We start from the raw sequence: 12,436 nt of genomic DNA, 5'->3' as shown, positions 1-12,436 counted from the left end.
AAGAAATGGAAGGACATTCGATGTTCGTGGATTAGAAGAACATACATTATAAAACATCTATAGTACTCAAAGAAATCTACAGATTTAATGAAATCCCTATCAAAATACTAACAGCATTTTTCATAATACCAAAAATTTGAATGGAACCATAAAAGGCCCTGAATAGCCAAAGCAATCTTGAAAAAGAAATACAAAACTGGATTCCAGATTTCAAGTTATAACAAAAACCATACAATAGTATAAAAAACTATGATAATCATAAAACTATATTACAAAACTATATATAAAACTATAATCATCAAAACAACAAGATACTGGCATAAAAACAGACACATAGATCAACAGAACAGAGAGCCCAGAAATAAACCCACAATTATACGGTCAATTAACCTTCAATAGAGGAGGCAAGAATATGAAATGGGAAAAAGACAATGTCTTCAACTAATGGTGTTGGGGAACTGGACAGCTACCTACAAAAGAATGAACCTGGATCACTTTCATACACCATACACAAAAATCAAAAATAAATCCCAAATGGATTAAAGACCTAAATGTGAGACTGAGACCATAAAAATCCTAGAAGAGAGCTGAGGCAGTCATATCTCTGACATTGATCATAAGAACGTCTTTCTAGATACATCTGAGACCAGAGAAACAAGAGCAAAAATAAGCTATTGGGACTGCATGAAAGTAAAAAGCTTCTGCACAGCAAAGGTAACAACCAACAAAACTAACCTACTGAATGGGAGAAGACATTTGCAAATGACATATCCAATAAAAGGTTAGTGTACAAAATCTATAAGACCAAAACCCAAATAATCCAATTAAGAATGGGCGGAAGACACGGACACGTATTTCTCCAAAGAAGACATCCCAATGCCAACAGATACATGAAAAGATGCGCAGTATCACTCATTATCAGGAAAATGCAAACCAAAACCACAATGAGCTATCACCTCAAACCTGCCAGAATGGCTAAAATCAAAAGAAACAAGCATTGGTGAAGATGTGGAGAAACAGGTGCCCTCGTGCACTGTTGATAGGAATGCAAGCTGGTGCAGCCACTGTGGAAGACAGTATGGAGGTTCCTCTAAAAGTTAAAAATAGAACTACTCTACAGTCCAGTAATCAAACTACTGGGGATTTATGCAAAAAAACACAAAAACACTAATTCAAAGGGATACATGCACCCATTTGTTTATTATAGCAATATATGTAATAGCGAAATTATGGAAGCAACCTGTGTCCATCGATAGATGAATGGATAAAGCAGATGTGTGTGTCTGTCTGTCTGTCTCTCTCTCTCTCTCTCACACACACACACACACACACACACACACACACACACACACAGTGGAATACTACTCAGTCCTAAAAAAATAAGATCTTACCATTTGCAACCACATGGATGTAATTAGAGGGTATTACGCTAAGTGAAATAAGTCAGTCAGAGAAAGACAAAGGCATATGATTTCACTCATATGTAGAATTTAAGAAACAAATAAAGAGGGGGGATAAAGGGACAAACCAAAAAACAGAATCTTAACTGTAGAGAATAAACTGATGGTTGTCAGAGGAGGGGTTGGGGGGTTGAGTGAGACAAGAGTACACTTATCTTGATGAGCACTGAGTAATATATGGAATTATTGAATCATTCTATTGTACACCTGAAACAAATGTAACATTTTATATTAACTATACTGGAATAAAAATAAAAACCTCTCTTCCTTCTGACAGAAAATAAGACAAGTTGGCAGAATATTTAGGAGAAATACCAGGAACTTGAACTATTTTTTATATTATTAAATGTGTTGTTACAAGAAAAAGTAACCCTTCTAAATAATCTTAGTTTTAAAGAACACATAAGTGAATATTTGGTTCTCATCATTTTTTTCCCTGGATTTTGTGTTTGCAAGTTTCAGTAATTCTCTTAATGAGATCTAGTGTAGTGAACCTGAATATTTACATGACTGAGTCTAAAAACTGTTTTCCATATTGCTTTCTTATATCTATGCTTAGTCAGTTTTTTCTTATCTTTTTTAGTACCTTATAATACACCTGTCTTTTTGCCTCCTCAGCAACCGTGTTGAAGCATGGACAAGAGATGTTGCTTTCTTACTCAGACAAGAAGGCAGACCTGTGGTTAATCTTATCCCTAAAAAGACTAAAGTAAGAGTAATGGAAGGGGACTGGAAGAATACAGACAGAGCAGTGAATTGGTTAAGAAAGGAAGCAAGTAATTACACTCAACCATTTGTTCTCTACTTGGGATTAAATTTACCACATCCATATCCTTCCCCATCTTCAGGAGAAAATTTTGGATCTTCAACATTTCACACATCTCTTTATTGGCTTAAAAAGGTAAGTACACTATAGTGTGCTCAAAAGTACAAGTTAACATAAACTGTATGTTATTGGTACTTGGCCACTGCTTCTTTGATCACTTTTAAAGACAAATTTGAAAATTCTGTAGCTTAGTAAATCAAATATGTCCAATAACTAGTTGACAAAAAACAAAGGGGCAATTTTACAGAGATAAAATAAGTATTAAAAATCAGTAATCTGATGGGTATTAAGGAGGGCACAGATTGCATGGAGCAAACAATGAATCATGGAACACCACATCAAAAACTAATGATGTACTGTACGGTGACTAACATAACAAAACAATAAAAGAAGCAGTAAAGATAGGATCCCAAAAAGAGAAAAAAAAAAGCCCTAGTAATCTACTTCTGAGTTGAACTCATTTGTATATAATGTGTCTATAAAAAAAGAAACTGGGGCACCTGGATGGCTCAGGTTATGTTTCCAAGGTCCTGGGATTGAGCCCCGGGTCAGGCTCTTTGCTCACTGCAGAGTCTGCTCAGAATTTTCTCTCTCTCTCTCTCCCTCTTTCCTGTGCCCCCAGCTTGTTAGCTCTCAAATAAATAAAATCTTTTAAAAAAAGAAAAGAAACTAAAAGGCATTCTCTTTAAGAGTGCCGGCAGTCTTCACTTGGCAGAGTGCAGGTTAGTAAAAGTGACCATGCAAGTTGAAACTGTACAAAGAGATCTCAACAATCAATTGAGACAATGACCATTTTTCTAGGACTCTTAAAAACATTTGTCAAAATGTTAAACCTTTTATTTTGGGTTATAAATGTGCAGGGAAATGAAAAACCAGGAAAACTAATGTTGAATGCACTGTAACTGGAAACACTAGAAATATTGAGGATTAAAGTGTTTTGGGTTTTTGAAAAAAAAATCAAGAATTTGGGCAGTGCTTGTCTTCTCACTGTATAACAAGATAATGGAGCAAGCATCTTCTCTAAGTCTTGGCAGACCATCCTATCCCTTTCTAAATGTGGATCGCCTTCCAACATTTTACCCTTTGAACTCCCAATGTCATAATGTATTTCTGAGAATTCTTTTAACCTATGGATTTTTGCCAGTGTCACTTTCTCTAGATTATGTTCATCCTTCTGTGTTGCAATGAACTTCCTATTTTTATCAATGAGTTTATCTACATTAAGTTCCTCTGGCTGCATAGCTAGAATGTATCAAATGGTGGCAGTGTAGGGACACCTGGGTGGCTCAGTGGGTTAAAGCCTCTGCCTTCGTCCTAGGGTCCTGGGATAGAGCCCTGCATCAGCCTCTCTGCTAAGCAGGGAGCCTGCTTCCCTCTCTCTCTCTGCCTGCCTCTCTGTCGACTTATGATCTGTCTGTCCAATAAATAAAATCTTTTTTAAAAAATGGTGGCAGTGTCAACATGCCCAGGTTGGCTTTTTTTTCTATGACTCTAGTTAATGTTTGATTCAGATTTCACGTACAGTGTTACCACTTTTTTATTTCTTTACTGTACATTCATCTTTATAAATCCCCTCTTTTGATTATCCATTTTTGTAAAATGCCACATGGAGTTCTTACTGGGAGACAAGGAGGCAGCCCAACTACACGCTTGGCTATACGTATCCATACTGAAAAACCGATTTACAGGGACCAATCACTGGTAGGCTTTGAAAAAAATAACATGATTAGTCACAGATTGAGACACACACCTGTAATATACAGGGATTTGTAGATTAAAGAGCTAGCAGTATTTGTGAAAGTTTGTACTTTATGCAGTAACTCACAGTTAATATGCTTTGGTAATTAAAATTTGTGTTGTTGGGGGACTGGTATTATTTAACTCAACCTTGGCAAATGAAATCCATGCCCATCTGAGCCATGCAAACAAGAACCACCTGTGTTTTGTTTGAAAGGCATCAACTTAAATTGAATTTAAGTTGCTTTAAAAACTCTAATCAGAAATGCTGTTTAGTGAACCCTGTTTCAAAGGAAACAATATCAAAATTGTAGATACTTCATGTCTTCTGAAAAAGTTGTAACTGGCTCCATCTTGAAAAATGAGTACTAGCCTAATGAACTGAATCAAATAACTTATAAGTAAGAAGTAAGTAGACATCTGAATTTTTTAAGTTACATGACTGAAAGAAGTATATGACTTACGTTTAGTCTTGTTTTCACCAAAGCTATAAGCATTCATATGTATTAAAAAGTTGTACTTTTTCTTAGCAAACATTTGGCTGTCTCACTAGATACTGGAAGTTTTACTAGCCAACTATTGGGAAACACAGTCTAGATTCTGAGGTTGTTGATTCTGGAATTTTGAATTGGTCACACCAATTAAAAGCTTGGATACTTTTTCTGGACTAGAATACTGTCTAAGATAGCTCGTATTTTTCTTTGTCATGTGTAATTATAAAAACAATTTTCATGACTCTATATATGGATATTAATCATATCTTTTGTTGTCCCTAGGAATATTGTTCTAATTGTGTATTTGATTTACTATTTTCTTTACATACCTCTACAATCCTAAGTAATTAAGTACTGTCTTGTTCACCATACATACTTGTTGGAAGAGAGAATATTAACTACCTTGTTTTTCTCTCCTTTTTAGGTTTCTTATGATGCCATCAAAATCCCAAAGTGGCCACCTCTGTCAGAAATGCACCCTATAGATTATTACTCTTCTTATACAAAAAACTGCACTGGAAAGTTTACAGAAAAAGAAATTAAAAACATTAGGGCCTTTTATTATGCTATGTGTGCTGAGACAGATGCCATGCTTGGTAGGTGGTATATTTAATAAGCAATTAAATGAAGAAAAAGTATAATATTTTTCCAACAAACTGTGATCATGCTGGTTGTTGACTTGTATGAACTTCCTCAGACAATGTTTTACAACAGTTGCTGGGTGCTAAAGGCTTAGAATTATAAAAATCTTGACCCATATAAAAATTGGATAATTTGTATTATTAATCATGGAATAAGAAGTCTTTTCCATCTTAATTATTCATAAATTAATAAATGTGCAGGTTTGTTCGTACAAAAAGACAGGACCATAGAAGGCTATTTATTATCTGCTTGGCACAAGACTTTTTTCCTGCTTTAAACAGGAATCAGTACATATGTGACACAGGTACACATGTAATTGTAAGGCAGCTTAGATTCTGAGAGAGATGAATTTAGTTACAGAATCTTGTGAATTCTCCCAGACTTGTAATAATTAGAAAACAAAAACATTCTTCCCAGGCCCTTTAGAGTTTAACTAAAACTGACATCAGTTTTTTTATATGTATTTCTGGTCCAGTATCATACCAGTTTCCTTCCCTAGTTCAGCTCAAAACCCTACCTGCTTCCATAAGATGAGTGTCAAGAAAGCGTTTTGCCTACTCACTTATAGAGTTAATGGCATTTTCCACTTTAGATTGAAGAACCCTTGGTTTAAAAAAAAAAAAAATCAATTTTTCTAACAAGTTATTTTCATAGTTTGCTATACTTTGGAGTGGAGCAAACCATGTTAGTGAAGTGTGGGAAGCACACTTCTGTACAAAGGGAATTTTGAGAGTGAACGGGTGGCTGATTCTTAAAAAGCATTATTGGGCAAAAATAGAAAAGTATAAAGCAGAAAGCAAAAAAAAATGGGTGTATTATTTATAATATATCAAGTATAATATGAATTAAAAGTCCTAAGGATTTTCTAAATACTCAATCTTAAATGCATTTGATATTTAAAGCAAATTTCTTTAATCCTGAATCCACACAAATGTTGAATTGTTTTTCAAATTTTCTGTTAGTCAGTATTCACCCATTGCACCCTGGAAATCACTTAGGAAAGTTTGCAGTCATCCATTCACCCGTGTCTACTAAGGTATAATATTATATATATAATGTTGCTGCAGGAAGTATGGGAATAGCTCTTGAAGTCTCTTAGATTAAAAAAAAAAAATGCAGCAGCTCACTTCAACTACCGAGTTTATGAAATAGGTCATACCTTGTTATATCCACACTACTCTCACCTCCAAATAGTATTTCTCACTGTTCACTGTATTTGTTCTACAAATATTTAGTGCCCACTAGCTAGCTATCAGGCACTATCTGGGGCATTGGAGGTACTAATTGAATATTATTAAGAAATCACACTTTAATTAAAAACACTAAGCTCTTTCTCCACCTCAGGGTCTTTATATGTGCTTTTCCCTGGGCCTGGGATGCTCTTCCCTTTGCTGTTTACATGGCTGGTTATTCTCAGTCTTTAGCTCTCAGTTCATGTATCTCCTCAGGGATGTCTTCCCAGCCACCGCAAGTTAGTATACCATCCTACCTATTCTCTGCCTTGTCATCTTGATTATTTACATCATAATTGTCAATTATTTTGTCTATTTGCTTGTTTACTGTCTGCTTCCCTTGAGCAAGGGGAGCCTCATGAGAGCAGGGATTTCAGTCTTTTTTTTTTTTTTTTAAGGATTTTATTTATTTATTTGACAGTGAGAGATCACAAGTAGGCAGAGAGGCAGGCAAGGGGTGGAGGTGGAGCAGGCTCCCTGCTGAGCAGAGAGCCCGCTGCGGGGCTTGATCCTGACCTGGCTGGAATCATGACCTGAGCCGAAGGCAGAGGCTTAACCCACTGAGCACCCAGGTGCCCCAAAGGATTTCAGTCTTAACCAAGATCATGTCCCAGGTGCTTCGCTTTGGATCCATGGTGCCTGGCACATAGTAAGAACTCAGCAAACATGTACAAGATGAGGACAAACACCAGCCCTTGTAACGTGAGTTGCAACTACGGCTGTAGAGGCCTTGGAGGACAGCGATTCAGTCTACCTGGAGGAGCAGGCAGTGTTTCACCAGGGAGATAATGCTTGAGCTAGGTCCTAGAGGAAGAATGGGAATCTGCCAAGTAGAAGGTGGGAGAAAAGGCATTCCACACAGAAGAAAGCAGACAACGTACAGAGGCAAGAAAATCTAACCTAATTATGACTAGTTTAGGAATTCTAAGTTGTTTAGGACTCTAAGAAGTATAGGTCTAGAGGGTAGTTGAGGGTGCTGAGCTTGCTGAAGAATTAGACAATGGGAAGTTTTTAAAAAGTTTTAAGCTGGGGTATGACATGATCAAATATTTTAAAAAGACAGCCACCCCAGTGGTACAAGAGTTAGAGAAGAAAGAGGTATAGGGGCAAGACCAATTTGGAAGCCATTATATTTGTCCAGTTGAAAGATCCTGATGGTCTGTGCTTTGTAAATAACTCCATAGAAAGTGGGTCTCAGTTTGATGGGACCTCAGAATCACCTGTGGGTTTTATATTCATAATACAGACCCCTGTAGGCCATGATTGGGGAACTGGCAAAATAGGGATGATTCTTCTCTCTGGACTGTGCCTTCCTGTGATTCTCTTAATTACAACGAGGAGGACACTAAAGAGACAGGGACTGGTCAGAGGAATTTTATTGTCCAGTTATTCCCTACCCAAGAATATGCTAAGCCTGACCTGCCTATTGGGGGTGTGGGAGAAAGGGTAGCAGGGAGGAGGATTCTGACCTCCCATGGGGCATAAATTGTGGCTTGGTGGTAATACCAGTCCTTTCATTGGGACACACCACAGCGCTGACATCTAGAGTTGTCTTTCTTTTTTCATTTAAGTCACGAAGGGGAAAAACATTTTCCCCAATCTCTGATAGGAACATAGAAACCAAGCCAGCGTCATCTCCAAATATCAGTACTGTATTTTCTCCTTCCTCTGTCTTGTCTGTCAGGGGAAGAGCAGGCACATGAAGTGTGGCTTAACTTACTTAAGAACACTGGCTGAGGGCGCCTGGGTGGCTCAGTGGGTTAAAGCCTCTGCCTTTGGCTCAGGTCATGATCCCAGGGTCCTGGGATCGAGCCCCGAATTGGGCTCTCTGCACAGCAGGGAGCCTGTTTCCTCCTCTCTCTCTCTCTGCCTGCCTCTCTGCCTACTTGTGATCTCTGTCTGTCAAATAAATAAATAAATAATATTTAAAAAAAAAAAAAAAGAACACCAGCTGACATTCAGATGTTAACAATCACCCTCTTTCGAGGTCGAGTTGTTATGAGCTCACTGTGATAGAACACAAACTAAAAGCTAATTAAGGCTTATCTTGATTCGTGTTGTAGGAGAAATTATTTTAGCTCTCCGCCAGCTAGATCTTCTTCAGAAAACTATTGTCATATACACCTCAGACCACGGAGAGCTGGCCATGGAGCATCGTCAGTTTTATAAAATGAGTATGTATGAAGCGAGTGCCCACGTTCCACTCTTGATGATGGGACCAGGAATTAAGGCCAACCTACAAGTACCCAGTGTGGTTTCTCTTGTGGATATTTACCCGACTATGCTTGGTAAGTAAAACAATCCTGTAAGTATTTATTTGTAGTAATGTTGGAAAAGGAATAAGCGAAGTAGGGAGGGACTTGGCTGACCTGTTCATAACCTTGAGCAATTCTAACTGTGAGTCAGATCCACATCTGAAAAAATGAGGATGATAACTCCTCAGGTTCCTGTAGCATACAGTCGTTTTTTCCTTCAAAACATTCACAGTCATGGCATGGCTATAACGTAAGCGACAGAAGATATTCAGGTTCATAACCTCACAGATAGGATTTGCGCAACATGTGATTCTCTGCCACCACCTCTCAGAAGTGTAAGTAGTTCCCTTCTGGATTATTTTATCCACTTGGAAACTACTAATCTTGTACAGTGTTAGAAAAGCCTCTTAATCTAACGTATGAACCCGTTTCTCCTCAGAATCTTTAGATTATTCTGTGCTAAGAACTTCACTAGCTTCTTAATGTCTATAAACACAACCATACGTCTAGAACAGCAACATATGGATAGGGGTAGTTAACAGTTTTGTTGAAGGTAATAGAACAACACCATCAGTAAATTCAGAGGAAATTATACAGCATTGTTAGCCTCTATCTAATTTAGCAGACTACTTTAAATTCAGTAACATTTAAATACTGAAATTCTTCTGTTTTAAGGCACCATCAATTACAAAAAGTACCATCTATTTATAAATAGATTTTAGTGAAAGAAAACATGACATAAGATATATATGTTTCATATGTATATATCGAAATGTGAAAGAAACATGTATCTGAAAACCAAAGACGTTAAGAAATTCCTTTTTTATCTCCTTCCTCCTGCTACAAAGTCCTTCCCTTCATTTAACTGAAGACTATTCCAGGGTCTTAAAATTCTTCAGGGTTAATTTTTTTCAATGCCTTTTCACTTTCTCTTTTATTTTATATCACTTCTTGTATATTTGAACACAATTCTTCTTTGTTCTTTTGCCTGATGGTATTTTTAATCTCTTCAGTTTCTTAGTTGTCATTTGCTGGTTCCCCTATATCCCAAAGCAATTATCACACTTAGCTGTATCTCTGCCACTTTCTGGCTCCCTCACTTTTCAGGCAATCCTGACTACTTCTTCATTTCTGTTTTGATAAGAAGTGTATGTATGATTATGTATGTTTGTGTCTCTCTTATTATAAACTTTATAGTTTTAGGAAAGGTGCTTTTTTTTTAGATTTTATGTATTTATTTGACATACACACACACACACACACACACAGAGAGAGAGAGAGAGAGAGAGAGAGAACAAGCAGGGGGAACAGGAGAGGGAGAAGTAGGGTCCCTGCTGAGCGGGGCTTAATCCCAGGACCATGGGATCATGACCTGAACAGAAGGTGGATACTTAACCAACTGAGCCACCTAGGTGCCATTAGGAAAAGGTGCTTCTTGATGGTGGCATCTCTTTGTAGTTTCCTCCCCTAGTTTTTCCTCAGGTAGAAATCCCCCCCACCCCATTTCCAAATTTGCTGAACTCTTTAGCCTTGTTCTGTTTTCTAGAAGGACAGTGACCAGAACTGCAAACCAATCACGAAAGGTTGAGCTGATTCTTTCTCAGTATCCCCTTGCTATATTTGCTAGTGGTATTTGACATTTTGCCTGTCTTTCCGACTCTAGCAGCTCAACTGACCGTTATGTACAGGGAGATGTCTGCAGTGAGTCCTACTCTATCTATGCTTTGTCAGCCTATCACCTGATATGTAAAGCGATTATTATGCATATTTCAGTGATTTTTCTTTAAATATTGTTTTATATTTGCCTACAATGCAAATTCTCTACATTTTTGATCCACCATTAACACTACTTGCCATTTTATACATCATAAGAGTTAAAAGGCATCTGCAAGATTTCCCAATGTATTTAGCTAACAGATTATATAAGAAAACACTAAATAAAACTGCTTAGGTTGAGGGAATTTATTATCCACCTAGGAGACTACCTGCCTATCCCTGGATTTCTGTTGCATGACAATAAGCATTTCATTAGCCAAAACCAAACATTCCCAGAAACTCCTCCCATTCCTTCCCTACTCTTCTGGAAATTATGTAGGTGCTCTCCAATTTCTTTTTTTCCTGCAATTGGTTAATTATTACAGTTTTCTAAAACTCACAGTTCTCTGTAGATTTTTACTTATTTTTATCTTTCACTGATTCTTCGTTATAGACTTCTGAGTCACATTTCCCTACAGAATATATTAACAGCATTTACATCATGTGTTGATTAGATCTGCCCAACTAGAGTAAAGGAAATTAAGCCAAAAATCAGTGTCTCTCTAATTCTAAACTGGAAATTAGCCTCTTCAGGCTTAGCACAGCTTGTAATATGTTTCATTACAAATATTTTTATCACCAAAAGGGAAAAGTTACATTTATGTGTTTGGGGCAGGAAGGAGAATATCCGTGCATGGGTCTTTTTATATAAAGCACTGAAACATCCTACTGACCAGATGTTAACCAGAGATAAGGTAGAAAGAGAATGATGAGGGGGTACAGCAAGAATCTTATGTTGGAGCCAGGAAACAGCATGGAAATATTATCATTTATCTAAAATTAACCTTTTTGCAAATGATAAAGTATTAATATTAATAGAGCTCTTACAAATCTATAGGAAAAAGAAAAAAGGGGGTACAGCAAGAATCTTATGTTGGAGCCAGGAAACAGCATGGTAATATTATCATTTATCTAAAATTAACCTTTTTGCAAATGATAAAGCGTTAATATTAATAGAGCTCTTACAAATCTATAGGAAAAAGAGAAAAGTGACTGAAAGAAACAAACAATTCACAAGAGAAGATACTCAAATGGCCAAGATATTTTAAAGGTTCAAACTCGGTAATCAGAAAAATATTAAAACAAGAAAATACCAATTTTCTTGCATGTATGAAGTTTTCAAAGATTAAAAAGAATTAGAAAATCTTATATTGGAATTAGGCCTTTCCTTATTCTGCTTCTGGGAGTATAAACTGGCACAGATTTTCTGGAGGCAATGTGGCAGTTTGTTCCAAATTACTCAGAAATACACATACTTTTTGACCTAGAAATTCCAATTTTAGAAAATAACCTATAGCTATGTACAAAGATTTATCTCCATGGATATTTATTGTAATATCATATTAACCTAAAGAATTAGAAACACTATGAATACCGAGTAGAAACAGATTGAGTAAAAAATAGTCAATTTTATTTTAAATGGTGAAATGATACGTGAAAATGGTCCCCATGAATTACTGAAAAGGAAATGATGGCTTTAAACTGTATAAACAGGCTTTTTTTGTTTTATTTATTCAGATAGGGTGTATCTAATATATTGTCCAAATCACAGTTTTGAGACTATTAATAATTGCACCAGGATCAATAGCCATAAACGGAGTCTGTAGCCTTGTTGAACACTCACCAGCCAACAGGGCAAAGCTGTTTTGATAGTCTGTGTTTAATCTGATGTTTCCATCTATCTTTTAAAATGAAATTGTTTGGGGCGCCTGGGTGGCTCAGTGGTTAAACCTCTGCCTTCGGCTAGAGCCCCGCAGCATCACATCGGGCTCTCTGCTCAGCAGGGAGCCTCCTTCCTCCTCTCTCTCTGCCTGCCTCTCTGACTACTTGTGATCTCTGTCTGTCAAATAAATAAATAAAATCTTAAAAAAAAAAAGTTAAAAGAAAATGAAATTGCTCAGTACTGAGAGTTAAAAGCTCCTTCAGTGAAGATTAACTCAAAAATCAGACCTATAGGACAGTATGTTCTATTTTA

General features: G+C 36.8%; 1 protein-coding gene across 1 annotated transcript in view; it reads left to right on the top strand.

Annotated features, from left to right (window-relative positions):
* ARSK (arylsulfatase family member K) overlaps positions 1–12,436 on the top strand; it is a 42,787-nt gene that overhangs the window by 23,024 nt on the left and 7,327 nt on the right. Inside the window, exons 4-6 of the mRNA XM_032846245.1 lie at positions 2,079–2,361; positions 4,942–5,113; positions 8,455–8,679. Of these exons, the coding sequence (XP_032702136.1) occupies positions 2,079–2,361; positions 4,942–5,113; positions 8,455–8,679 (680 nt within the window). The remainder of the gene's footprint in view (positions 1–2,078; positions 2,362–4,941; positions 5,114–8,454; positions 8,680–12,436) is intronic.

This window comes from Lontra canadensis, unplaced genomic scaffold (assembly GCF_010015895.1).
Source record: "Lontra canadensis isolate GAN:19392208 unplaced genomic scaffold, GSC_riverotter_1.0 scaffold4, whole genome shotgun sequence".
NCBI lineage: Eukaryota > Metazoa > Chordata > Mammalia > Carnivora > Mustelidae > Lontra > Lontra canadensis.
The sequence above is the reverse complement of the archived record's forward strand: the minus strand, read 5'-3'. Positions and strand labels throughout refer to the sequence as shown.